This window comes from Callorhinus ursinus, unplaced genomic scaffold (assembly GCF_003265705.2).
Source record: "Callorhinus ursinus isolate GAN/ISIS: 27379988/994484 unplaced genomic scaffold, GSC_fseal_2.0 scaffold27, whole genome shotgun sequence".
In the NCBI taxonomy this organism is placed as follows: Eukaryota; Metazoa; Chordata; class Mammalia; order Carnivora; family Otariidae; genus Callorhinus; species Callorhinus ursinus.
This window is the reverse complement of record NW_027397089.1, coordinates 22,832,537-22,857,389: the sequence shown is the minus strand read 5'-3', so window position 1 is coordinate 22,857,389 and position 24,853 is coordinate 22,832,537. Positions and strand designations below refer to the sequence as shown.

The window sequence follows — 24,853 nt, the reverse complement described above, 5'->3', positions numbered from 1 at the left end:
CCAAAGGGGTACATGCACCCCAATGTTTATAGCAGCAATGTCCACAATAGCCAAACTATGGAAAGAGCCAAGATGTCCATCAACAGATGAATGTAAAAAGAAGATGTGGTATATATACACAATGGAATATTATGCAGCCATCAAAAGGAATGAAATCTTGCCATTTGCAATGATGTGGCTGGAACTTAGGGTATTACGCTGAGCGAGATAAGTCAATCAGAGAAAGACATGTATCATATGATTTCACTGATATGAGGAATTCTTAATCTCGGGAAACAAACTGAGGGTTGTTGGAGTGGTGGGGGGAGGAGGGATGGAGTGGCTGGGTGATAGACATTGGGGAGGGCATGTGCTAAGCTGAGTGCTGTGAATTGTGTAAGACTGTTGAAACACAGACCTGTACCTTTGAAACAAATAATAAATTATATATATTAAAAAAAAAAGAAGAAGAAGAGATAGTAGGAAGTGAAAAATGAAGGGGAGGGGAAATCGGAGGGGGAGATGAACTATGAGAGACTATGGACTCTGAGAAACAAACCGAGGGTTCTAGAGGGGAGGGGAGTGGGGTGATGGGTTAGCCTGGTGATGGGTATTAAAGAGGGCACGTACTGCATGGAGCACTGGGTGTTATACGCAAACAATGACTCATAGAACACCACATCAAAAACTAATGATGTAATGTATGGTGAGTAACATAACATAATAATAAGAAAAAGAAAGTAGATGCAATGTCTTTCTGGTGAAACACATTAACCTGATTACATTACCCACGAACTTTAAACTGTGCTTAAACTGTTTGAAAAGAAAAACAAAACTATAATTTTTCTCAGGTTAAGTATATCTCCTGGACCAAGAAACCAAACCAACCCAAACTGCCATGATTTTATCCAGCCACTAGATGACACTGCAGCTTGTGGCTGCCCATGAAACTGGGGGGACTTGAGTTAATTTAGGGTAGAGGAGATTCTTGAAACAAACTGGTTGTTTTTTTATTTCTTGAAATATAGTGTCAATTATATTATCATTAGTTTCAGGTGCACAACATAGTGTTTTGACAACTCAATACCTTATGCTGGGCTCACAAGTATAGCTCCCATCACTGACTATATTCCCTACGCTGTACCTTTCCTCCCTGTGACTTATCCATCCCATGAATGAAAACCTGTAACTCCCACTCCCCTTCACCCATTTTTCCCATCCCACCGCCCCCTCCCCTCTGCAACCATTAGTTTGTTCTCTGTATTTATGGGTCTGCTTCAAAGCAAACTAATTTTTAATATATGTAATTGGTCACTAGAAAAGTAGAGCTGTGCTTTAAATAATAAAATGACTACTTTAATGAAACTATATTTAAAATATAAATTTTTTCTTTTAATGATACTATATTAAAATATAAATTTTTCTTATAGAATATCTTGAAACTATAAAGAAACATAAAGAAGAAAAGAAAGGTTATCTTTACTCCTATTACTCAGGGAAAATCATTGTGCTTACCTTTGTGATTTTCTCTCTTCAAGTATATAGAAACACAAAGCATATGTATTTCTGTTCAATATTTAACAGGATAGACTCTTACTGGCTGTATTATTTTACCTGGCTTAGCAATAATAGTGTGCATATTTCCCCATATTCCTCAACTTTCTTTTTTATTGTTATTTTTCATTGTTGTCAGATTATTTCATCATGTAGTAGAATCATACTTATTTAACCAAATCTTTAATTTTGAACCATTAAGTGGTTTCTGATTTATCACTGGTAAAAATAGTTCTTTGATAAACATTTTTGTGGTTATGTCTTGGACATCAGAGATTATGCCTTTAAAGTCCTTCCTCTCCCCCACCCCAAAAACTGTCACATCAAAAGAAACAGGGAATCTGTTAGGGCTTTTGATGAGTATTTTAAAACTGTATTCCAAAGGTCAAACTATACCAATTTATGTGATCATTCACAGTCTTTCTGGCCATATATTTTCCAATATTTTCTCTAGAATTTTCTTAGCATTTTAATCTCAGTTGTGATCAATTTTCATGTGTTAAAATCTAGTCAAAATTATGAAAATTGAGAACAAGCACAAAAAGATAATTTCTATATCAATACTATATTAATACTAAAAGTTTTGAATCAATTCAATACTGACTATAGGACCTAACATTTCAGTGCCATTCAATCATTTAAAAAATACTTTTAATTTCATTGAATCCCTATATTTATGTGAAATAAGCAGGTGAACTGTTATTGCCCTTTTTAGAGGAAGGAATTGCAATTATGTTGCAAAAGCCAAATAAAACACAGATAACTGGTGGTTACCTTCAGTACATATTAACATAATTATCCGGGGTGAATATAGCCTATAAATTCAACATTTTAAAAATTAGCTAAAAGCTTGAACACAGGAGCAAATCAAGTATATATCTGTAATATACTTCCACAGCACCCTACACTTTCCCTAGTATACGCTTCATCACTACCCTAATGTAATTGTTTATTGTTTTACAAATAACCCCTCCAAAAAGAAAGACAGGCTATGTAGACGTACACATATTATGTAGAAATGCTGCTTTTTGCCAATACTGGAAATTTAATGACATAATGTTCCCATTTATAACAATCATTACTAGAAGTTAATACACCACTGTGAGCCAGGTACTATTCTAAACTCATTTTCACGTATTAACTAATTTAATTTCTACCCAATTTTGGGGAAATTTCTAACTAATGCTAACTAAAACAGTTGGGCAACTAGCAGGTGGCAGAGATGAAACAGGCAGCATTTCTCCTGTGCTCTGGCTTTTAGCAACACTTTCCATTTACACATTTCTTTTTTTTTTTTTAAGATTTTATTTATTTATTTGACAGAGAGAGAGAGCGCACAAGTAGGCAGAACAGCAAGGAGAGGGAGAGGGAGAAGCAGGCTCTCTGCCGAGCAGGGAGCCCGACGTCGGCCTCGATCCCAGGACCCCGGGATCATGACCTGAGCCAAAGGCAGCCGCTTAACCAACTGAGCCACCCAGGCACCCCCCATTTACACATTTCATAACACACGAATCACAAGACATTGCTTTCTCACACGACTCAGGTGCATATTGTTGTTACTAATGATGGGATATTAGAGGGTGAAGGCCATTTGTTTCCTTTTACAGCTGTGAGAACTGAAGGACATGGAGATGAAGGAAACTCTATATTTTTATCACTAAGCAATGTCTGGAATTCACGTTTCTTTTCTTTTTCTTTTTTTTTTTAAGATTTTATTTATTTATTTGACAGAAAGAGACAGCAAAAGCAGGAACACAAGCAGGGGGAGTGGGAGAGGGAGAAGCAGGCCCCCCGCCAAGCAGGGAGCCCGATGTGGGGCTCCATCCCAGGACCCTGGGACCATGACCCAAGCCGAAGGCAGACGCTTATCAACTGAGCCACCCAGGCGCCCCATTCACATTTCTTTTCAATATGCTGTACTCATGATAATAGTTTAGAGATATCACAATAGCATTCAGAAATGCTTTCAGAGAAGAATATTATGAAATACATTCACAAAACAATTTTGAAGGTAACAGAATTTTTCCTGACTGAAGTATCTCATAAAGATTAGCGTAGTGCCTTGTTTCTACTTCATGGATTACTTTGTGTAAATAACTAAAATATGCCTAGAACTTCAGAATTGAACAAGATGCTTTCAGAGCATCATTTATGAGGACCAGTTATCCTTTTATTGGAGAGAAGATGAGCTATAAATCACAGGTCCTCCCAAGATGACTCTAGGGGTCTCCTAATTTCCTATGCCTCTTTAGTATGAGGGTGATGAATAATAACAGAAAGGAAGAAAATAGAGTCAAAAAAACCTTAAGTGACATATATTCCTCCCAAGTCAATTAGAATATTTACTGAGGATCTGCTGTACAGAAAAATAACTGTAGCTCTTTTGGAAATATATATGAAAACAATTCAAAAAGTACAAATTTATAAAGCTAAGTTTTTACTATAGATAAGTTTAAAAAATGTTATAGTATTCTGTTTTCTGATTTCTAGTATGACATAAAATTTTGAGTGTATTTCAAGAAATGAACACTTCTTAGAAACCATTTTGTCGATTCTACTTTTATTTTAACATACATAAAATCAGCTTATAAGGGCACTGAATACAAAAGACAAACAAAGAAACACTATTGCACTCAGAAAATACTTCATAAGAAGCATTGCACATGATAGAATTGATTAGGAAAGGTACACACATATAGTCAGATAAGACTATTATTATTCCAAGTTTGAACAATACAGAAGTTTTCTTGATAGGAATTTGCCACATCACATATTGCACATTTTCCAATACTTCATCTGTTTCACAAATATTCCTCATATTTGTTTTTGTCCGTATCTCTGTAAAATGCTACGTGTAAGATTCTTAAGACAGTGAATTATGTAACATTGAAAAAGATGAATTACACAGAAGAAGTAAAAACAACAACAATATAAATACATGATCATCCCACTCTTTTGGTGGGAAAATGACAAAGTCACCTGGCAAACTTCTCTAAAAAGAGAGAAATATTACAAAGCTTAGCTTCATAAGCATTTGTCCACTTATACATGTTCTCTGACTTAAAAAAAATGCATTTAGACTAAATGTCCATGCTACCAGTTAAAATTTTTTGTTTACATTCAGTTTTTAATACCGCCACCTAACGTTTTCAAATAGTGCAAATACATGAAGCACACTCAGTTTTGGTAGTCATTCAACAATAAATAATAACTCTAAGCCTAGTTATTTTATTATTTTTAATTCTAAAAAATATAAAGTGCATCCATAAGGTTTAAAGTCGTTCTTCTCATTCTTGGATGTAACGATCAGTCAACCTGTGACTTTTTCAGCTCATGGCAAGAGTGTTCCACAATACAGATATTCCTGGAATTTCTCTTCCTTTTTTCCCATAGTCTTGTTTGGAAGAAGGTTTCCAAAATAAGACAAAGTTTTTTCAGAAAGTCTTTGTGGAAAATTTCTGACCATAGAGCAGCATCGATCAACACAAATTTCCTTGAGTTCCATGTTATAATAGTCTAAAAGCAAATATGTTTCCTCATTATTTAGCGGGTTTGCTACATATCGAATATAAATTCTTTCCACATGCTGTGCTGCTGACCCCTGTACTATTCAGAAATGCACAGTTCTCAGATCCTGGGAGGCTGAACCTGTCGAACAATAAAGAAACTTAGAATGATTTTGAATTCATTATTTTCATTCAGTTACATGAAAATGAACTTTGCGAGGGTAGCCTCAGATTTGTTTGTTTGTTTGATAGGAGTTCATGAAGCAAGTCATCTGGTCAAGTGACCATAAACCAATCTGTAGAGACAGTAGACAAGAATTGCAAGAAAGGGTCTGTGGAAGGAAGATAAAAAGGTAAGAGCAAAGTGTTCCATTTATCTGGTGTACCATAGGACACATATTAAAAATGCCTTATCTAGAAATTTAAATTTATTTTCCTTATCAGTAATTATCATAAAACTATTTAGAAAGCTAGGGTGCCTGGGTGGCTCAGTCATTAAGCGTCTGCCTTTGACTCAGGTCATGATCCCAGGGTCCTGGGATCGAGCCCCACATCGGGCTCCCTGCTCAGCGGGAAGCCTGCTTCCCCCTCCCGCTCCCCCTCCTTGTGTTCCCTCTCTCACTGTGTCTCTCTCTGTCAAATAAATAAATAAATCTTTAAAAAAAGCTATTTAGAAGGCTAGAAATTTATTCAGTTCTGAGTTTTCAGATGGCAAAGGTTAATACTAACTATATAAAATGTCCTTCAAACTTCAAAATGTACATCAACTACAGGTAATAAAGTCAACATCTTCCATTCTGGGGCAAGTTTTCTGTCAGGTTCATAGAAGCCTCTAATTTGCTATTAGAAATACTGTGTTTTATCCTTGTGGGGATGACAACTGGGAAAGAGTAAAAGGGGATTATTTTCTAAAAAGTCAGCTTATCAGGAAAAAATATATATGAGATTGGCAGTGTTGGATTTTTCTTTTTGCATCATCGTAATTATGTCTGGAATATGTCTGAGTCTATTACTCACACTAAAATTTGCTGAGATAAAATTACTAGAAACATTTATTGTATGACTTCCAAGTAGATAAAAAGAAAAAATGGCAATATTAACCCTTCTTTAAAGAATTTGAAAGAGTGCATATTTGTATTTGTCTGTTTTGACAGACTGATAAAGCTCTGCTCCTAAAGGGCACAACCATCATATACAACAGTGCTTTGAAAGGAAAATGGCTTCCCTGAGCTGCCATTCTGGGGAGGATAAAGAGACATCTTGAAACTTACCAGTTGTTAAATTCTTTGCCATCTGACCATTTCCATGTCTGACCATCTTCAGTTTTCAGCCCAATCCAATGATTAGTTATACCCACATATTGTTTTAAAAAGCTCTTGAAGAAAGTACAAAGGATGTGTGTGTTAAACAACCCCTCTGGGTAAGTACATAATTAATCCTATTTTTCAGAAGCTGCAATTCAAGGCATGATAGCTAAGCCGATCAGTTATTAGCTCTGTTTAGGACAAGCTCATTTGTATTTTTGGGCTTTGACGTTAAGTAATCAAAGCAAATTTACAAGATTAAACTGAACCCTGATTGGGACCTCAGACTGATCATATGGCTTTTCTGTGACTAAATTTTCCCACAAGGGAGAGAGGCACAATGTCGTCACTTAGCAGGAGACAGAAAGGAATCACAGATTATCTATGTTAAAAAATAACAATATTTTATGAAATCGTTCTTGAATACTATCTTACCATGTCCTTTTCAGAATCAATGAACGCAAGAGTAGCACCCTGTTCATAGCAAAAGTTTTGGGCCGGCGTCCAACCCCTCTTTTCAGTGGAAATAAAATAACATTTCTTCTGGTATCCAATCCAATCGTCGGAGCATGAAGAAACATGGCTATTTGATGGCAATGGGGACATATATTGGCCTGGACAATTGTATTGGCCCACTGTGAACAGGAAAGTGGTTTGTTTTAGTAACAAAAGAAAGTAAATACCCACAGTATGCAAAATCAGTTCAGGAGGTGCTGAGCAGTGCTAGGTGACAACCTTATATAATCTCTTCTTGTGCCTAATCATTATTGTCAGCATATAAGAAATAAGAGGGTGTCTTTCGAGCCGTAATCTCAGAAAGGGGTAGGAAAATAGAAAAATCTTGCAAGTAGCCTTTGGACTAGAAAGGGGACAGGGCATTATAAATTACAATGCAGTCAATAAAACACTGTATTGGGAGATGAAGGACAGAAACATTTACAGGGAAGTAATTCAGAATACAGAAAGATCCCTGACTGAGGATGTTTCAGAAAGTTGTAAAATTTCATGTTTGTAAAGGCACAAATGTATCTTGGTATTGCTATATGTTTTGAATACCATATCACAGTTGACTCTTTGGGAGATTCTAGATATATTTTAAATTATCCATAACCACCCTTCTGTGGCCTTGGAGATAAGAGACAGAAGACTGATCAATACCTGATTAATCTATGGCTTCGATACTATTTTTTTCTATCAAGGGTGAATGTGAAGCCCACATTTTTTTTTCTAACTAAATGCCTGTTTATTTAGAATCTAAATCAGTCCCTTTCATTTTGGATTTTAAAATATGCTCAAGTGTAATTTTCTCCCACAATAATGTATAAAACATAGACACTTTTAATACTTGTAAAGAAGCTCTAGAAAACTCAGAAAGCACTGTATTGATCATCTAAGGAATATGGAATTATATTTAGTATTCTTTAAGAAATCAGCCACATATAATAATTGGGATAATTCTAAATTAATCAGAATTTCTCATTAATTAGACCAAGTAATCCCTGTTGATTTCAGCTGGACATAAACGCTAACAGCAGAGACTCAATGAATTCATGAAGTACTGACCCACCTGATATAGCGATGAGAGCTATGATTAAAACAGTGATGAGGACCACATTCACGACAGCACATGGGATAGGAACTTGAAGGGACCCTTCATGCTGCATTGCAAAACGAGGGCTGGCGGCATTACCTGAAGAGAGAAAGTTGATGATGAATTCAGGCAGACTGTAGAAGCAAGAAAGGGACATTCGATATTCTCCTGAGGCATTTACATTTTAATTCTTCCTTACCTTGTTCTATGAAATTTATAAGCTAACTTCCCCCCAGTTTTGAGTGAAGTAGGATAGTGAAACAATTCAGGAATAAGAATGAGATCATAAAATATCTCCCCAATCTATGCACTTAGTAGCTACAAAAATTCTAAGTATATCATAATTTTACTGTTTGAATCACAAGAACATTTATTAAATCTCTGATTATCCTAGAAGATATATAAAAGGGACATCCTAAGCACAATGCCTTTACCTTTCTGTAGTCACTGTTTAAGAGAGATGACATAAATGCAATAGGTGTGGATAATGAATAAAAAATACTGAATTGATATATAAATAGCTACAACTAGCGTGACTGAAAGTTTAAAAAAAAAGATTGATGGTACTTTTTGGTGAAGTTGGTACAGATGTGAAGCAATTGAAATTTTCATATATTACTCATGGGAGAGTAAAATGGAAAACTAATTTGGAAAACTCTTTCTCTATACAATTAAATATACACCCACCCTATGATCCAGCAATCTAACTTGTACAAAACAAGAATGTTCCTAGCAGCTTTATTCTTAAGAGCCAAGTCTTAGAAATAACCCACATATCCATTAATAAGAATATGGATGAACAAATTATGGTATATCTGAATACTATTCAGCAATTAAAAAAAACCCTGATAAATGCAACAAAATGCGTGAATCTCAAAAAAATGTTGAGTGAAGAAAATGCAGTTATAACTATATACTGTATATTTCCATTTGTATGACATTCGAGAATTGCTGAACTATAAGTGAAATAAGTCAGACTGAGAAAGACAGGTGCCATATGATTTCCCTCACGTGTGGAATTTAAAAACAAAACAAATGAAGGAACAAACAATAAACAGAGTCAGACTTATAAATACAGAAAACAAAATGATGGTTGCCAGAGGGGAGGCGGATGGAGGAATGGGTAAGACAAGATGCGTGAAGGGCGATGGATGATACAGGTTTCCACTTATGGAATGAATAAGTCATGGGGATGAAATGCACAGCATAAGGATTATGGTCAATGATACTGTAGTAGCATTGTATGGTGACAGATGGTAGCTACACTTAATGGTGAGCAGAGCATAACATAAAAGGATGTAGCATTACATTTTCTGTACACCAGAAAATAACATAATAATACATGTTAACTATACTCAAAAATAAAAGAATAGTTGAACTAAACTCTGGTGACAGAAATCAGAAAAGTGATTGCTTTTATGTGTGTAGGAAAAGTAATTCGACCAGAAAGAAACACAGGGGAACTTTCTAGGGTGATAGAAAATTTCAAATGTTGATTGGAGTTTTTGTTTTAATTCATTAAACTGCATACTTATGATGTGTGCATCCATTGTATGTAAATTATACCTCAGTCAAAAGTGATATGTAGATGAAGAGTCAAATATTTGAATTTTTCAAGAGAAGTTAAATTAATAGAAGAAACATAACAATATTAACAAATGTTAGGTGGAAGTTGATTATTTCATTTACCTTCCATATAGTGCCGAAACCAAGTAAAAATTTGATTTCACCAGTAAGAAATATTTTTGTGGAATATGAATATGATGTGAATGATGATTCTTAGTTTAAAAAAAACTAGAAGAATATCTATCTTAGAATATAAGTAAATAATTGAGGAAGAAGAGAAGGGGATTTTGCGTCCAGAGTTTGAATTTGATTTTTGCTAGGATGAGCTCTTGAGATTTTAAAAATCTGGCCTCACAAGAAATCTGTATTTCCCTATTGTGTTCTCAAAACCTGAAATGTAAAATGGCCACTTGCATGATATTAGAGTTTACCAAGCAAAATAGCCTCAAGTGCAAACATATCCTGTTTTTCAATGTGTATGGCTTTCATAATTCAAAGGATGTTAACAGAGAACATATCTTGAAATTTTTTATTTCTATTCCTTGACACATTTCTCTAAAGTCAGACTGAGCAAAGACATACGCTTTCTTTCATCGTTTACTGGTTGCCAACATCAGCTTTTGCTGCTGGGGATTGTTTTTCCCAGCGGAGGTCTGCATTCAGATTTTGCAAGAGAAGCCTTTACTGAGCTCCTATCTAGTTCTATTTCTCACAGCTTCTCAAAGCAAATCTTCCTTTTTTTCACCAGTAGATCACCAGAAGCAGCCTTTGGTAGGTAGGGTGTTAAGTTCAGAGCTGTCTGTCTAGTTTCACTTCTTCCCATGTGAGAGTCGATCATGCCGCTTAGACTCAATGAAGCAACAGTTCTGGTTCCTTAGCAAACACTAACTTGTCCAGATGGCTCATGGACTCAGAGCCTAGCTCAGTCTATTGGCTTATCCAATGGGCAAGCTGTGGAGATAATTCTCAGACTGTACATTTGTTTTCCATTCGTGAGGGCTATTGTTACTCACAGTTTGATTTATCACCTAGGTGACAAAACACTCCCCCAACAGCATACTTCCGCTCTGATTATGGGCCTTGTTCATTAATGAAGAAACTGAAAATAAATCAACAGTTATATACTGAGACATCCAAAGGTGATGCCCGAGGATTGTTCATACTAATAACGCAACCGCAAGGGCAGCATAAACTAAACATTCAACAGAAAATTGGATGAACTCAGAAAAAGGTGAGGATTCCTGAATTAGGCCCTTCTTCTTTCAACTATGCTTTCTATGTATTGAGTGGTTTTATTATTATATACATTTCTTCTTTTCAGCAGCTCAACTGGACCATAAAAGTACGGTTACCTAGCCACCAGAAATCTGTGTGGCATGCACTTGTTATCTACCCTTGATTTTGTGTTCTTAGGTGAAAGATGGGTTTATCAGAAGTGACTGATGCCTTTTTAAGGTAAACCAGTCTAATAGACACACACTCAGAAAACAATCCCTTCCTCCAGATTGTTCAGCTCTGCTGCTCGTAACACACCCCTTTATTACTGGATTACTTTGTTTATAAGTAAACTGTCCCTCCCACATGCTAGTGTTTGGAGCACCTCATTAATTACAGAGGAAGAGGGATATATGGAAAAAATCAAGAAAACCTCACAGAAACACATTATAGGAAAAACAATGGGAGCATCCTAATAATAGGAAATAGAATAGGTCTGTGGACAGAATAGATGAATAGAAGAAAGGAAAAGGTAAATAGCTAAGATGGCCATATTTTGATGTATTTTGATGAAAAACAAAAGAAAGGAAGAACCACGTATGATTCATGTAGAATTTGAAGCCTGTGATTGAAAGGGGGAGTCAGAATGATGAAATGAAGAGTTCCATGAAGAGTACAGAAGTAGAAGTTCATATTTTCAAGAATTTTTCATGACATTCTCCTAAGAAATTACCTCCAGGCCTGGTAAATGTTCAGATATGTTCAGATACAGCTATTCTTTCAAAGATTGGAAACCTTCATTCCCAGCAACTGGAAGATGCTGTCATGAGAACACAAGCTGAAGCAAACAGAAAGCATACAAAGAAAGACACAAGGTGAAGACAATAAGGAATGCAATTGGTTATGGGGAAAACAGAATTGCTATAAAGAGAGGCAATGCATCCCGAAGCAGGTACAGATGGATATGGAAAAACGGTGGTGAATGCACTGGGCCAGTGCAGGGAATTTTCTAATTAAATCTGAAGAATTGATATGATATAAACTGAAAGAAAAACAGATCTCTAACTATCTTCAGAAATCCACCTTTGTGGTTTCCTCTCAAGTCTCAGGTATCCTGTCTTCTCATGGATAGAGAAATATTTACTTGTTCTCATTTTCTCCTTTACCTGGACTGAAGTAAAATGTAATCGAGTCTTTCTAAGAAAAAAGGCTCATTTTTAAAAATACTGCTAATATCAGAGGATAGAGAGATAGAAGATAGATGATAGATAGATGTGTGTGAGAGAGAGAGAGAGAGAAAGAGAGAGATGATACATGGTAGATGTGTGTGAGAGAGAGAGTTTTGTTACCAGTATATAACAGAGGTCTGACTTACTTTGTTGTCCACCCTCTGGACGCAAGGAGCTGTTCTCTGTTATGGAACAATCTTCAGAATTCATCTTTGTTCTAGTCAAGATTCCCCGGTTAATCCCAGGTCAAGCCAATCTATAGCAAAAGTCTTTGCCAAAGCTCTTGTTCAGTCTCTGAGTCTGTGAGGTATCTCAGCGTTTATATTCGGTTGTATTGTCTCCACCCCCTTTCTCCTGCCTCCTAACCACTCAGTTTCATCAGTTCTCTTTAATTTATGCTCCAACAGCCCAGACAATTTACAATGTGTTATTGTGGTGAGCTGCGGGTTTTCCCTGTTGTCTGAAATGTGCTTTCTCACAACTGTAGGTGTAGCATGAAGAGACAAGCGGGATTTTCCCAGAATCTGAGACATCCTTCTTTAAATTTGTGAAAAACACAAATAACTTAGGAGATAGCCTGTTTAAGTAAAGAATGAAAAGTTAAGGATTCCTAACTTTGAGGTGGAAATAATTTGGAGAGCAATATTTCCCTTGGAACCTCATTCATTTATTTAATAAACAACTAATGTTTATTGAGCATGCACTTTGAACCTGACCTGTTTTGGGGCTAGAGGGTTTATTGTTAAATAAGAATTTTAAGATCTCTGTCCTTATGGATCTCTCTCCACTCTGGAAGAATTTTACTTAGGAAGCGATAAATTGGCTGTCAGAAGGGTATCGTTCACTTCTTCCTGGGGACTAGTTCTTGTAAGGTATCATTTAGTACGTACTTGCTTTAAGGAAATAGAAACCTTGTGGTCTGGAACTTCCTTTCTATGTTCTAAAATTGTTTATCTTAAATTATCTGTCTCATTTATCTCCTGTTAATTTTTTGGTCATATTTTACTTTCATATAGATTGCCCTAATTTCTCCTAATACCTTATTCTTCTCTAAATTTCCCCTATTTTAGATTATTTTCCTGTATCTCTGAGGTGTCAGACATTTGGAGTATGATTATTATAAAAAATATATTACCATGGTATCAATACCATCCCAGTGAGCTATGAAGGCAGAATGTCTGTGTATGGTGATTTAAGGAGGGGATCAAAATACCACTCTGGTTACCAATCTTTCTGCCCTAATTTTTATCATTAATATTACCTCTTTAAAGACTATGTGTTTTCAGAATAAAACATTTGTGGAGGTATTATGCCTAGGTAGGTTCGGCATTATCATCTACCATAGCTTTGTTGAGCCAACGTATTTATTTGTTAAAGTAAGACATGAAGAGGTGTATGTTGGTCTTAAGGGCTGTCTGCTTCCACTCCATTTTTTCAGTCAATATCCTACTATGTTTTCCACATAACAGCAAGAAGGGTTGTTTTACAATTAAGTCAAATCACTTTGGTGAGATGTTCATCCCCCACCCTACCCTCAAAGTCTTCTTATCCAAATTACCATAAAATCCAAAGACCTTCTTATAGTTGAGAAGGTCCATGATCTGACTCCTGGCTACCTCTCTGGCCATTTTCCCAATTAGTCCCTGTCCTCTCCCGCTGTAACCTCTGTTATACCACAAAAATGTCAAGCATACCCCCACTACAGAATCTTTGTATTTTCTCTAAAAGGTTCTTCTTCCACCTCCTTGCAAGTCTTGGTCTCCCTTCAACTCATTTTATTAACTATTCAACTGTGATCTGCCCAGGAAGGTCTTCACTTACCTTCTCTATGTAAAAAGAATCTCATGCTCTATGCCACCATATACCTTTATCTTTCTTTATATCACTTGGTGATATCTGATATTATACCACTGTTTGTTGTCTACTTTCTTTACTAGACTGTAAACTGCTTAGGGCCAAGAACTTTTTCTGGCTTGCCCCTTCTGTGCCTCTAACACCTGACATAGTAACTGGAAACTGGTACGTAGGCAGTACAAACAGTAAATACTCATTGAATGCATGAATAAATAAATATGAACTAATGAAAGAATATGTATAAAAAACATAAAAAGTTCTAAACTATAGTGTGTTATTCGAGGAGGTGTGTGGGATTGTAGATTGCCAGTGGATATTGTAGATGAGTGCCCACTTGAATATTGCAGATGAGTGACGGAAGGGTCAAGTTGGGTACTTAAGGGAAACGGCTGATGCTTTTGCTAATTTCTTTGGGTGAAAGCAACTTAGTTTATTTTTCTAAACTTGGGAGATCTGAGTTAATGTCCACATCCTGATACTAATTACATACCCTATAATGTGAAGAATGCATGGGATTGAGGGAGTATAGGAAAGCAAGAGGGACTTAATTCCTGTAAGGCCACAGGTCTGAGGCAAAAGTTTGAGGTTAAAAGTTTTCATACTCTTAGAGACAGATACGTCCTGGGAAAGCAAACAAATGAGAGATAACAGCTGTTAGGGATTAATGGTCATCTGGGCAAAATTAGGAGTCACAATTTAAAGTCTGCCGTACAAGTATTTCTACGTTCCAGGAGCCCTAGAAGGATGTCGACCATGGAGAAAGGCATCCTGTAATTGTCTCATGTCCACTGAAAAGTAACGACCAAAGATAATGACCGTGGGACCGAAGGACGCTTCCCCACTCCCAGCCCCTTGCCCTTTGGAAGAGTGCCTTTATAAGCCTTGCACACTACCCCTTTGGGGAGCAACATTCCTCTTTCTTGTTGATTCCCTTGTATACAAGCTATCTCTCATAAACTCTGCCTGGCTTTCTTTCTCTTGCGTTCAGTGTTCATTTCTATGACATTAAGGCTCAAGAACAGTCCTGGGGGTCCGGTAACAGGGTAATATAGCAGTTCTAAATCTGCAACAGTATTTGAACTCTTCTTTTTTTTTTTTTTATCTTGGTGTAGAACATTTATTTATTTATTCCACGAAACACTCAAAATTTAGGTCAGTGGGAAATAATTTTAATCAAAGAATTGTACATTTTCTTCCCACATATCTTGCTTTGTATTAGGAAATGACACTGAGATCCATTTCACTAAAATATTACAAAATATTTACAAGAAAATATTAAAATAACTCAAACACAAAAGGCAAGATGGGATAAAATAAACCTTTTTTTTTTTCCCCAGAAATCTCTACTCCAGTGCCCACTGCACAGTATTTGAACTCTTCTAAGTCTGTGGGGTATAAAGAGAGGGAAAGAAAATATCTTTACGCACACTGATAACCCTTGCCGTGTGTGTTTCCCATATGCCAAGCAGTTTTCAATAGCTCATTGAACTATCCTAGAAATTGTAGTCTGGTTTAACCACTTACTAATGTGACTTTTCCCCTCTGATGACTCCCATATTCATGTGAAAAACATAACTGTCTTGGTTGGACACCAACTATTTTTGAAATTATATATTCCAGTACAGTTAGGCTAATTAACATTATCTAAAAAGTATAGATTTTACAGACAAATAATCATTTCCCACAATTTTCCTTCTTATTCCCTGTAAGTCTGCTATGCTGACTTTCTGTTCCTTGAAAAATTAAACTTATTTTAATTTTATGGAGGGTGTTCTTGCTCTTGTTTTCTCTGCTTTCAGATTTTCCATGGCTGACACTTTCTTCTTATTTATGTTACCTCACATGTCACCCTCTCAGTAAGACCTTCCCTAATCCCCTGTACAAATTACCTCCCATTGGCCACAATTTATTACTTCACTCTCTCATTAAATATATCCTCATCTGAAATTTTGTAGCTCATTAGATATATGCATATCTATATAGTTTTAAAAATTATCATTATTGGGGCATCTGGGTGGCTCGGTTGGTTAAGGTTAAGCATCTGACTCTTGATTTTGGCTCAGGTCATGGTCTCAGGGTTGTGAGATCAAACCCACATCTGGCTCTGTGCTCAGTGGGGAGCCTGTTTAAGATTCTCTCCTTCTCCCTTTGTCCCTCCCCACTCACACACTCTTTCTCTCTCTCTCAAAAAAAAAATTATCATTATTATGATTACTTCCCTTACTAGAAAGTAACATCTTTAAGAGCAGGGGCATGGCCAACTTATTCAACAATGAATCTCTAGCATATAATAAGCGCCAAGAACATAAAAGGAGTTCAATAAATATTTACTGGGTAAATACATGATAGAATGTATGTGAATATTAGCTCAAGTGGTTGTTAACTGTGCGGATCCACTGAGCTTTGGCTTTGTTATCTGTGAACTAAAAATATCAGCATCCAACTTATAAAGTTTTGTGAAGAAAAAATTAAAAACTAGAAAATTAGTGTTCTACTATGGTGTTTGGTGTATATTAGGCATTTAATGATGTATAAAGGAATCAGTTTGACATAAGTCATAAAAAGGGAAAGATTTGCATTTGATGTAAGATATAAAACTGAGAAGTCCCAGCATTCTTGCTGTGATGATGTAATGTATTTAATGTGGCTCTTGTCTGTCTAGGATACAGACGGGTGAGGCTGCTATTTCCTAGGTCCACCTCTGAGAGTGCCCATGACACTAAGACACTGGCCTGTGTGCTCAAGTCTTCTCGTTTCTTCAGCCATAATCAACTGAATGAATATTATATGTACATATTTATATATATTTATATTTATAAACACATGCATATATATGTGACATCTATTATATACTTTGAATATGTAATATGTATTATATATGCAGACCATTGGGCACAGAAAAATGATAATGAGATCTTATTTTAAGAAAATAAATATCTGGAGGTGTCTGGGTGGTGCAGTCAGTAAGCGTCCAACTCTTGGTTTTGGCTCAGGTCATGATCTCAGGGTTTTGAGATCAAGCCCCGTGTGGGGCTTCGTGATCAGTCTGGAGTCCACTTGAGATTCTCTCTCTCCCTCTGCCCCTCCCACTCATGCTCTCTCTCTCTCTCACTCTCTCTCTCAAATAAATAAATCTTTAAAAAAGTAAATAAATCTGTAAACATAACATTGATCAAAATCTGTTACCCTTTTCTGAAATCATTTTTCTTTTTATGGGAGGAGCCAAGGTATTCTGTTGAAATCAACACTTGTATAGATGGGAGTAGGCAGCCTCCACAAACATAAAAACCAGCCCAATTCCTGAGAACATATGTCATCAGCAGGCCTTCTAGGTATCCACTGGACCTCCTGCTAGTCAAGTCCTTTACAATAACCTGAACTTCACTGCATAATTAATATTTTTCCATGAATCCTCCTCTGCTTCCCTATTCTTTTTTTTTTTTTTTAAAGATCTTATTATTCATTTGAGAGAGAGAGAATGAGAGATAGAGAGCACGAGAGGGAAGAGGGTCAGAGGGTCAGAGGGAGAAGCAGACTCCCCGCTGAGCAGAGAGCCCGATGCGGGACTTGATCCCGCGACTCCAGGGTCATGACCCGAGCCGAAAGCAGTCGTTCAACCAACTGAGCCACCCAGGCGCCCCGTGCTTCCCTATTCTTTTTAAGTGTAAGAAATCTCCCGTAGATATGAGAAAGCAATCAACTGAGATTCATGTAAAGCAGTGGAAGGACAATGAAGAGGGTTTGCCCAGCACAGCTCTGGTTGACACTTGTTGTCCTGATGTCATTTCACTTGCCAGAGTGTCTTACTATATATAATAAATTATACACTCATATTGCTAATCAGTACTTTTTAAATCAAAGAAAGGTGTCTCTACATGTGGAATTAGAGTAAATAGGACAAAGCAAAGTGTAGAGCATCAGGATGCAGTGCGGGAGAGATTTGGGGGTCAGGTTTTTCAGTTGCCCCTTATTCATCTAAATATGGAAGCAAGTTTCCTGTGTGGTCAGCCCTGATGGATTCAATTCTCTGAAGCAAAGAAACACATGAAGAAAACTAAAGAAACAAAACTAGTGCAACTAAACTTTTTTTCAATCTCCTTGTAAAATACACATAATTCTCTCTCTCTCTCTCTCTCTCTCTCTCTCTCTCTCTCTATATATATATATATATATATATATATATATATACAGACATACATATGTAGCTTTCAATTCTTTCAGAGATGGTGTATGTCTTATTTCATACATAACATATCAAAAAATTGAAGAACATCCACAGGGCAGAGATTATCATTAACATTTCATAGTTCATTTGAGAAAACTGAGGCTTAGAGAAATTAGTGTCTGCACAAATTTGGAAGAAGCCACTCAGGACACCAGAAGTCCGCGCAACTCTTGACCATATATGAAGAATCCGGGGCAAAGTCGTAGAAAGGAAATGAAGTAATATGAGCTAGATGCAAAGTGATGCGGAGAAGACAGGATATACAGTCCTTATCAGACAGCAGCTCAGCAGGATGCTTTTAGTAGCTCATGTTCACAGGGACCACAAACTTCCGACCTAAGACAGTTTCCGGAGACAAAGTGTTCATAATTTTTTTCCTGAAACTTTTTTCTTTCAATGGGTGATTTAGGTTTCTGAATGGCTTTTAATCTTGGAAATCAAAACTTCAGTTTTTAATGTGTTGTCTCGAATTAGTATAAATTATGCAAATTGATAAAATTTATTTTTAAATCGCAGATGTGCGTGTGCTTTCTAATTGCTTACTGTAAAGGGTCAATGCAGGTAACCATGAGTAAGTGGGGGAATTTCCAGTTCTAAACACGTTCCAATCTTCTCTGCTCTCTGAATTTACTCTTTGAACTTTCTAATTTTCCTCTTCGGTGGACTATCTACTAAAAACCAGAAATGAGTTGGTTTGGAAAGTATGAACTGTTATATTTCTTCTCCCTGACTTGAAACAGTGAAGGTTAAAAACAGAGTTCACATATACATAAACTTGGACTCTGAAAAAATTGACTATTTTTGAAAGTAAAAGATGTAAAAGAACTCTCATAACCATATCTTAGTACTTTACGGAAATTAGTCCCAGACTTCTTACATGTAGAGAACATTTTGGGAGAATATTCTCAAAGACAATAGTGTGGAAATGGCAAATGTAACATAGAAATTTGAGGCAGGGCCGGGCAGGCCAGGGCCTGAGCCACTAAGTGATTAAAATGTGTCCATTTGGGGGCACCTGGATGGCTCAGTCAGTTGAGTGATGGATTCTTGATTTTGGCTGAGGTTGTGATCTTGTGTTCCTGAAATCAAGCCCCCAGACCCTGTCAGTGGGGAGTGTGTTGGGGATTCTTTCCCTCTGTCCCTTCCCCAACTTGTGCTCACACTCTCTCAAATAAATAAATAAATCTTTAGAACATAAGAAACCACATATTAAAAAATAAAATAAATAAAATGTATCCATTTGTATTTGAATCTTGGTAGATGCACAATGAATTTGACAGAACTGTTTATCACAACTGTAGATCTCTTTGCACTTACTTATATACTGAGAGAAAAACCTGCAGGTAGAAAACATTCAGGAATTGTTGCCATTCCTTTGCCTAATCAATGTGAAGTTTAAATGCATTAAAATATTTCTGTAAAGATTTATTTATTTTAGTTTTTTTTTTTAAAGATTTTATTTATTTATTTGAGAGAGAGAATGAGATAGAGAGAGAGAGAGAGCACGAGAGGGAAGAGGGCCAGAGGGAGAAGCAGACTCCCTGCTGAGCAGGGAGCCCGATGCGGGACTCGATCCCGGGACTCCAGGATCATGACCTGAGCTGAAGGCAGTCGCCCAACCAACTGAGCCACCCAGGCGCCCCAAGATTTATTTATTTTAGAGACAGTATACATGAGTGGAGGAGGGGCGGAGGGAGAAACTCTTCAGGCAGATTCCGCCGGAGCCTAATGGGGACTCAAACTCATGACCCATGAGATCGTGACCTGAGCCAAAACCAAGAGTTGGTAGCTTAAGTGATTGAGTCACCCAGACACCCTGAATGCACGAAAATGTTTCTGATGGATTGGATTGGTCTTTACTGAGGCAAGATGTTAGGAAAGGAAAATGGAGACCCTTGAAAGGAATTTGCCAAAAGTAGGAGGGGTCAAGGCAGACATGAAAAATCATAATAGTGTATTATGAATAATTTTAGGCTAGCATACTTGACAATGTAAGTAAAATGGACATATCCCAGACAAACACCTTTTCCAAAATTGAAACAAGAAGACATGTTTAAAACATAGCATAGTTTTATAACTATTAAATAAATTGAATCCATAACTAAATATGTCCTTTTGGGAAAGAGATAAAACATGAGAACAAACCAACAAAACTCCATGCCTAGATAATTTTATGTTCCAATTTACCAAACATATAAGGAAGAAATAAGGAATTACAAATTCTTTCAAAGAAGATAAAAAGATCTGGTCAGTAAAACACTGTAATCAAAACCAGAAGAGCCAGTCTTATTCATGAAGATAAATGAATAATTTTTAAAAATAAGTTTAGAAAATTGAACTCAGCAGTATATAAAACAATATACCACAATAGTGGTTTTTTTTTATTATTATGTTATGTTAATCACCATACATTACATCATTAGTTTTTAATGTAGTGTTCCATGATTCATTGTTTGTGTATAACACCCAGTGCTCCATGCAGAATGTGCCCTCTTTAATACCCATCACCAGGTTAACCCATCCCCTCACCTCACTCCCCTCTAGAAACCTCAGTTTGTTTTTCAGAGTCCATCGTCTCTCATGGTTCGTCTCCCCCTCCGATATCCCCCACTTCATTCTTCTCCTCCTGCTATCTTCTTCCTTTTTTTTTTTTTTAAACATAATGTATTATTTGTTTCAGAGGTACAGGTCTGTGATTCAACAGTCTTAACACAATTCACAGCACTCACCATAGCACATACCCTCCCCAATGTCTATCACCCAGCCACCCCATCCCTCCCCCCCCACCACTCCAGCAGCCCTCAGTTTGATTCCTGAGATTAAGAATTCCTCAGTGAGGTCATATGATACATGTCTTTCTCCAATTGACTTATTTCGCTCAGCATAATACCCTCCAGTTCCATCCACGTCGCTGTGAATGGCAAGATCTCATTCATTTTGATGGCTACATAATATTCCATTGTATATATATATATATACCACTTCTTCTTTATCCATTCATCTGTCGATGGACATCTTGGCCCTTTCCACAGTTTGGTTATTGTGGACATTGCAGCTATAAACATGAGGGAGCATGTACCCCTTTGGATCTCTACATTTATATCTTTGGGGTAAATACCAAGTAGTGCAATTACTAGATCGTATGGCAGCTCTATTTTCAACTTTATGAGGAACCTCCATAGTGTTTACCAGAGTGGCTGCACCAGCTTGCATTCCCACCAACAGTGGAGGAGGGTTCCCCTTTCTCCGGATCCCCACCAAATTCTGTCCTTTCCTGACTTGTTAATTTTAGCCATTCTGACTGGTGTGAGGTAGTATCTCATTGAGGTTTTTATTTGGATTTCCCTGATGCCAAGTGATGCTGAGCACTTTTTCAAGTGTCTGTCGGCCATTTGGATGTCTTCTTTGGAAAAATGTCTGTTCATGTCTTCTGCCCATTTCTTGATTGGATCATTTGTTCTTTGCGTGTTGAGTTTGATAAGTTCTTTATAGATTTTGGATACTAGCCCTTTATCTGATATGTCGTTTGCAAATATCTTCTCCCATTCTATCGGTTGTCTTTTGGTTTTGTGGACTGTTTCTTTTGCTGTGCAAAAGCTTTTTATCTTGATGAAATCCCAGTAGATCATTTTTTCCCTTGCTTCCCTTGCCTTTGGTGATGTTTCTAGGAAGAAGTTGCTGTGGCTGAGGTCGAAGATGTTGTTGCCTGTGTTCTCTTTTAGGATGTTGATGGACTCTTGTCTCACGTTTCGGTCTTTCAACCATTTTTAATCTATTTTTGTGTGTGGTGTAAGGAAATGGTCCAGTTTCATTCTTCTGCATGTGGCTTTCCAATTTTCCCAACACCATTTGTTGAAGAGACTGTCTTTTTGACATTGGACATTCTTTCCTGCTTTGTCAAAGATGAGTTGACCATAGAGTTGAGGGTCCATTTCTGAGCTCTCGATTCTGTTCCACTGATCTATGTGTCTGTTTTTGTGCCAGTACCATACTGTCTTGGTGATGACAGCTTTATAATAGAGCTTGAAGTCTGGAATTGTGATGCCACCAGCTTTGCTTTTCTTTTTCAATATTCCTCTGGCTATTCGGGGTCTCTTCTGGTTCCATACAAATTTTAGGATTATTTGTTCCATTTCTTTGAAAAAAGTGGATGGTATTTTGATGGGGATTGCACTGAATGTGTAGAATGCTCTAGGTAGCATTGACATCTTCACAATGTTTGTTCTTCCAATCCCTGAGCATGGAACGTTTTTCCATTTCTTTATGTCTTCCTCAATTTCTTTCATGAGTATTTTATAGTTTTCTGAGTAAAGATTCTTTGCCTCTTTGGTTAGATTTATTCCTACATATCTTATGGTTTTGGGTGTGATTGTCAATGGGATTGACTCCTTAATTTTCTTTCTTCTGTCTTATTGTTGGTGTATAGGAATGCACTGATTTCTGTGCATTGATTTTATAGCCTGCCACTTTACTGAATTCCTGTATGAGTTCTAGCAGTTTTGGGGTGTAGTCTTTTGGGTTTTCCACATACAGTATCATATCATCTGCAAAGAGTGAGAGTTTGACCTCTTCTTTGCCGATTTGGATGCGTTTTATTTCTTTTTGTTGTGTGATTGCTCTGGCTAGGACTTCTAATACTCTGTGGAATAGCAGTGCTGATAGTGGACATCACTGCCATGTTCCTGACCTTAGGGGGAAAGCTCTCAGTTTTTCCCCATTGAGAATGATATTCACTGTGGGTTTTCCTAGATGGCTTTTGTGATATTGAGGTATGTACCCTCTTTCCCTATACTCTGAAGAGTTTTGATCAAGAATGGTGCTGTACTTTGTCAAAAGCTTTTTCTGCATCTATGGAGAGGATCATATGGTTCTTGTTCTTTCTTTTATTAATGTATTGTATCACATTGATTGATTTGTGGATGTTGAACCAACCTTGCAGCCCAGGGATAAATCCCACTTGGTCATGGTGAATAATCATTTTAATGTACTGTTGGATCCTATTGGCTAGTATTTTGATGAGAATTTTTGCATCCATGTTCATAAAGGATATTGGTCTGTAACTCTCCTTTTTGATGGGATCTTTGGTTTGGGGATCAAGGTAATAATGCTGGCCTCATAAAACGAGTTGGGAAGTTTTCCTTCCATTTCTATTTTTTGGAACAATTTCAGAAGAATAGGTATTAATTCTTCTTGAAATGTTTGGTAGAATTCCCCTGGGAAGCCATCTGGCCATGGACTCTTGTTTGTTGGGAGACTTGATGACTGCTTCAATTTCCTTAGTGGTTATAGGTCTGTTCAGGTTTTTTATTTCTTCCTGGTTCAGTTTTGGTAGTTGATACATCTCTAGGAATGCACCCATTTCTTCCAGGTTATCTAATTTGCTGGCATAGAGTTGCTCATATGTTCTTATAATTGTTTGTATTTCTTTGGTGTTGGTTGTGATCTCTCCTCTTTCATTCATGATTTTATTTGTATGGGTCATTTCTCTTTTCTTTGTGATAAGTCTGGCCAGGGGTTTATCAATCTTGTTAATTCTTTCAAAGAACCAGCTCCTTGTTTCGTTGATCTGTTCTACTGTTCTTTTGGTTTCTAGTTCATTGATTTCTGCTCTGATCTTTATTATTTCTCTTCTCCTGCTGGGTTTAGGCTTTATTTGCTGTTGTTTCTCCAGCTCCTTTAGGTGTAGGGTTAGGTTGTGTATTTGAGACCTTTCTTGTTTCTTGAGAAAGGCTTGTATTGCTATATACTTTCCTCTTAGGACTGCCTTTGCTGTATCCCACAGATTTTGAACAGTTGTGTTTTCATTTTCATTGGTTTCCATGAATTTTTTAAATTCCTGTTTAATTTCCTGGTTGACCCATTCATTCTTTAGTAGGATGTTCTTTAGCCTCCATGTATTTGAGTTCTTTCCAACTTTCCTCTGGTGATTGAGTTCTACCTTCAAAGCATTGTGGTCTGAAAATATGCAGGGAATGATCCCAGTCTTTTGGTATCGGTTGAGACCTGATTTGTGACCTAGGATATGATCTATTCTGGAGAATGTTCCATGGGCACTAGAGAAGAATGTGTATTCGTTGCTTTGGGGTGGAATGTTCTGAATAGATCTGTGAAGTCCCTTTGGTCCAGTGTGTCATTGAAAGTCTTTATTTCCTTGTTGATCTTTTGCTTAGATGATCTGTCCATTCCAGTGAGGAGGGTGTTAAAGTCCCCCACTATTACTGTATTGTTGTCAATGTGTTTCTTTGATTTTGTTATTAATTGCCTTATATAATTGGCTGCTCCCATGTTAGGGGCATAGATATTTACAATTGTTAGATCTTCTTGTTGGATAGACCCTTTAAGTAGGATATAGTGTCCTTCCTCATCTATTATTATAGTCAGTGGTTTAAAATCTAATTTGTCTGATATAAGGATTGCCACCCAGCTTTCTTTTGGTGTCCATTAGCTTGGTAAATGGTTTTCCATCCCCTCACTTTCAATCTGGGGGTGTCTTTGGGTCTAAAATGAGTCTCTTGCAGGCAGCATATAGATGGGTCTTTTTTTTTTATCCAATCTGATATCCTGTGTCTTTTGATTGGGGCATTTAGACTATTTACATTCAGCGTAACTCTTGAAAGATAGGAATTTAGTGCCATTGTATTGCCTGTAAGGGGACTGTTACTGTATATTGTCTGTGTTCCTTTCTGGTCTATGTTACTTTTAGGCTCTCTCTTTGCTTAGAGGACTCCTTTCAGTATTTCTTGTAGGGCTGGTTTCATGTTTGCAAATTCCTTTAGTTTTTGTTTGTCCTGGAAGCTTTTTATCTCCTCTTCAATTTTCAATGGCAGCCT

At 37.0% G+C, this 24,853-nt stretch overlaps 2 protein-coding genes across 3 annotated transcripts in view; one reads left to right on the top strand and one right to left on the bottom strand.

Moving 5' to 3' along the window:
• Positions 1 to 4,076: 4,076 nt before the first annotated feature.
• Positions 4,077 to 12,259, bottom strand: CD69 (CD69 molecule). Of its 2 annotated transcripts, XM_025879743.2 has the most exons (6): positions 12,091 to 12,247; positions 10,514 to 10,599; positions 7,911 to 8,033; positions 6,779 to 6,978; positions 6,311 to 6,414; positions 4,077 to 5,181 (listed from the first exon to the last, which is right to left on the bottom strand). In XM_025879743.2, the coding sequence occupies exons 3-6, from the start codon at positions 8,005 to 8,007 to the stop codon at positions 5,073 to 5,075; spliced, it is 510 nt and encodes a 169-aa protein (XP_025735528.1). In that variant the 5' UTR covers positions 8,008 to 8,033; positions 10,514 to 10,599; positions 12,091 to 12,247; the 3' UTR covers positions 4,077 to 5,072. The 2 variants fall into 2 exon arrangements, with proteins under 2 accessions (XP_025735528.1, XP_025735527.1); XM_025879742.2 differs by lacking the exon at positions 10,514 to 10,599 and having other exon boundaries at positions 12,091 to 12,259.
• The window catches only part of KLRF1 (killer cell lectin like receptor F1), a 62,349-nt gene continuing 48,110 nt past the window's right edge, over positions 10,615 to 24,853 (top strand). The window contains exon 1 of the mRNA XM_025879739.2: positions 10,615 to 10,731. Within this exon, the coding sequence (XP_025735524.1) occupies positions 10,716 to 10,731 (16 nt within the window). The 5' untranslated portion in view covers positions 10,615 to 10,715. The remainder of the gene's footprint in view (positions 10,732 to 24,853) is intronic.